The 1969-nt window shown below is 33.6% G+C and overlaps 2 protein-coding genes across 2 annotated transcripts; both read left to right on the top strand.

The window, feature by feature from the left end:
* Positions 1-65: 65 nt before the first annotated feature.
* NAEGRDRAFT_76684 (uncharacterized protein) lies at positions 66-695 on the top strand (the record flags this gene model as incomplete). The annotated part of the gene is made up of 1 exon (XM_002668359.1): positions 66-695. A coding segment is annotated over one exon (630 nt), but the record flags the coding sequence as incomplete, so codon positions are not given.
* Positions 696-1225: 530 nt separating this feature from the next.
* NAEGRDRAFT_76683 (uncharacterized protein) lies at positions 1226-1681 on the top strand (the record flags this gene model as incomplete). The annotated part of the gene is made up of 1 exon (XM_002668358.1): positions 1226-1681. The coding sequence occupies one exon, from the start codon at positions 1226-1228 to the stop codon at positions 1679-1681; it is 456 nt and encodes a 151-aa protein (XP_002668404.1).
* Between the last annotated feature and the right edge of the window lie 288 nt (positions 1682-1969).

The following is a 1969-nucleotide window of genomic DNA, read 5'->3' as shown; positions in this document are numbered from 1 at the left end:
TCAGAGGACCACCAGGAACTGCCAAAACAACGGTTGCTAGATTGGTTTCTAATATTCTTCACAAGCTCCAAATTATCAAGAAGAATGTTGTCAAAGAAGTGGGAAGGNCCGATCTTGTTGGTGAATATGTAGGACACACAGCACCAAAAACTCAAAAGGTGATTGATGAAGCCAGAGGTGGTGTGCTGTTTATTGATGAGGCATACTCTCTTTCAAGAGGAAAATCAAGCAATGATTTTGGAAAGGAATGTATTGAGGTTATCATGACGGAACTCACTAGTGGCAAAGACGATACTCCAATTATTGTTTTTGCAGGCTATGACCAAGAAATTGCTAATTTCATAGAGATTAACCCAGGATTGAAATCTAGAATTAGAAAACACATTACATTTTCTGCTTTATCATATTCAGATATCGTCAACATATTGGTCTTGTTGGTTAAAAAGTATTCCATAGAACATCCAGATAATCTTATCCAATTTGAAGAAGAGCATCTCTTGCAATTACTAGAAACCCAAATTCCACAAACTAGATTAGAACAGTACAATGGCAGAGTAGCTGACAGATTGTTTAGTGAGTGTTTAAGTCTCGCAAAAGATGCCTATGTGGATGGTAAAACAGATCTACTGGTGTTTAGTTTAGAAGTTCAAGAACAGGCGACAAAACGGGTAGCGGATTGGATTAGAAAAAATTAAATCAATCTGAACAAATTAAAAGACAGTTTCAAATTTGCACGTTTCAAAATTTATTCCAGTTAAATAATTGAGAATTGGTTAAATCACATTCTAAAGTATTAGGATAGAACCTTTGAGGGTGGACAAGGGTGGGACCATAGTATGACAATTTTTTTGAGCATATGTTTCGATAAAATAAAGACAATTGGGTATAGTACTGAGATTATTTCAGACAGGAGAAAAGAATACATTCCATCTGCCTCTTTACTGGACATCAGCCAAATGTTTTTTGCAGAAATGTTGGTAATGAACTGATGTGTATGACCTTTCGACTTGTACTTTTTTGGCTCGTCCTAATAAATAGATTCGAATAAATATAGAATTGATAGCTTCCTTCCAATCATGTTTTCATTTCTACTAATTTGATTTCAAATAGTCATGATTATTTTCCCTTCTCTATAAAGAGAAGATATTCGAATCTATGATCTAGCATCGATACCCATTTTCAAGAACAACACAATAACCAACATCTACAAATAATCATACAAAAAATGTCAGAACGTTTATTTGCACTATTAGATTCATCATCAGTAATTGTAAATGGTGAAGGTTATACGAATGTTACCTTGGATCAAATGAAACCTATTTGGGCCAGTGGTTTAGTGCTTTCGAATACAATAATATTTCTCATTCTCTTTTCAGTTTACATTTTTGTTCTTATTGGATTCATCATTAGAGTTACAAGAAAACTGAAACTAAAGAGAAACCAAACGATACTGTTCATTATGACTGGTATTTATGTAACAGTTCAAATATTTAGTTTACTTGTAAGAGTTGTAAACGAAACCTTACAATTAGTCATCAGAGAAAAGATTGAAGCAGGACAATTAATTGAATGGAAATTATTTATTGCCATGCAAGTATTTCTTGGTCTGAACAGTTTTACAATGACAAGTAATTTCTTGACACTGTTTTCAATCATTGTTTTCGTTCAAAACATGTTGTAAGTATTCGAATTTCCAAAATATTTTAACACACAAATACTAGTTGGAGTACAGCTACACTGATGAGAGCCATCACTAAGGAAACCTCCAAAATTATTCGAACCTCAATGACCATTATTGCCACATTATTTGTCATGTTGGCCATTTTGATCATTCTCCTAATTGGTATCATGTCTGGTATTAAGAGATTTGATTTCATTCCAAAAGAATATGCAACTGCCATTCAAGTTGTATCATTTGTAGTTGGAGGATGTGTTATAGTATTCGTTGGGTGTATGTTAATTGCCTCTG

The sequence above is a fragment of the Naegleria gruberi genome (assembly GCF_000004985.1).
Source record: "Naegleria gruberi genomic scaffold NAEGRscaffold_272, whole genome shotgun sequence".
NCBI lineage: Eukaryota > Heterolobosea > Eutetramitea > Acrasida > Naegleriidae > Naegleria > Naegleria gruberi.
The sequence above is the reverse complement of the archived record's forward strand: the minus strand, read 5'-3'. Positions and strand labels throughout refer to the sequence as shown.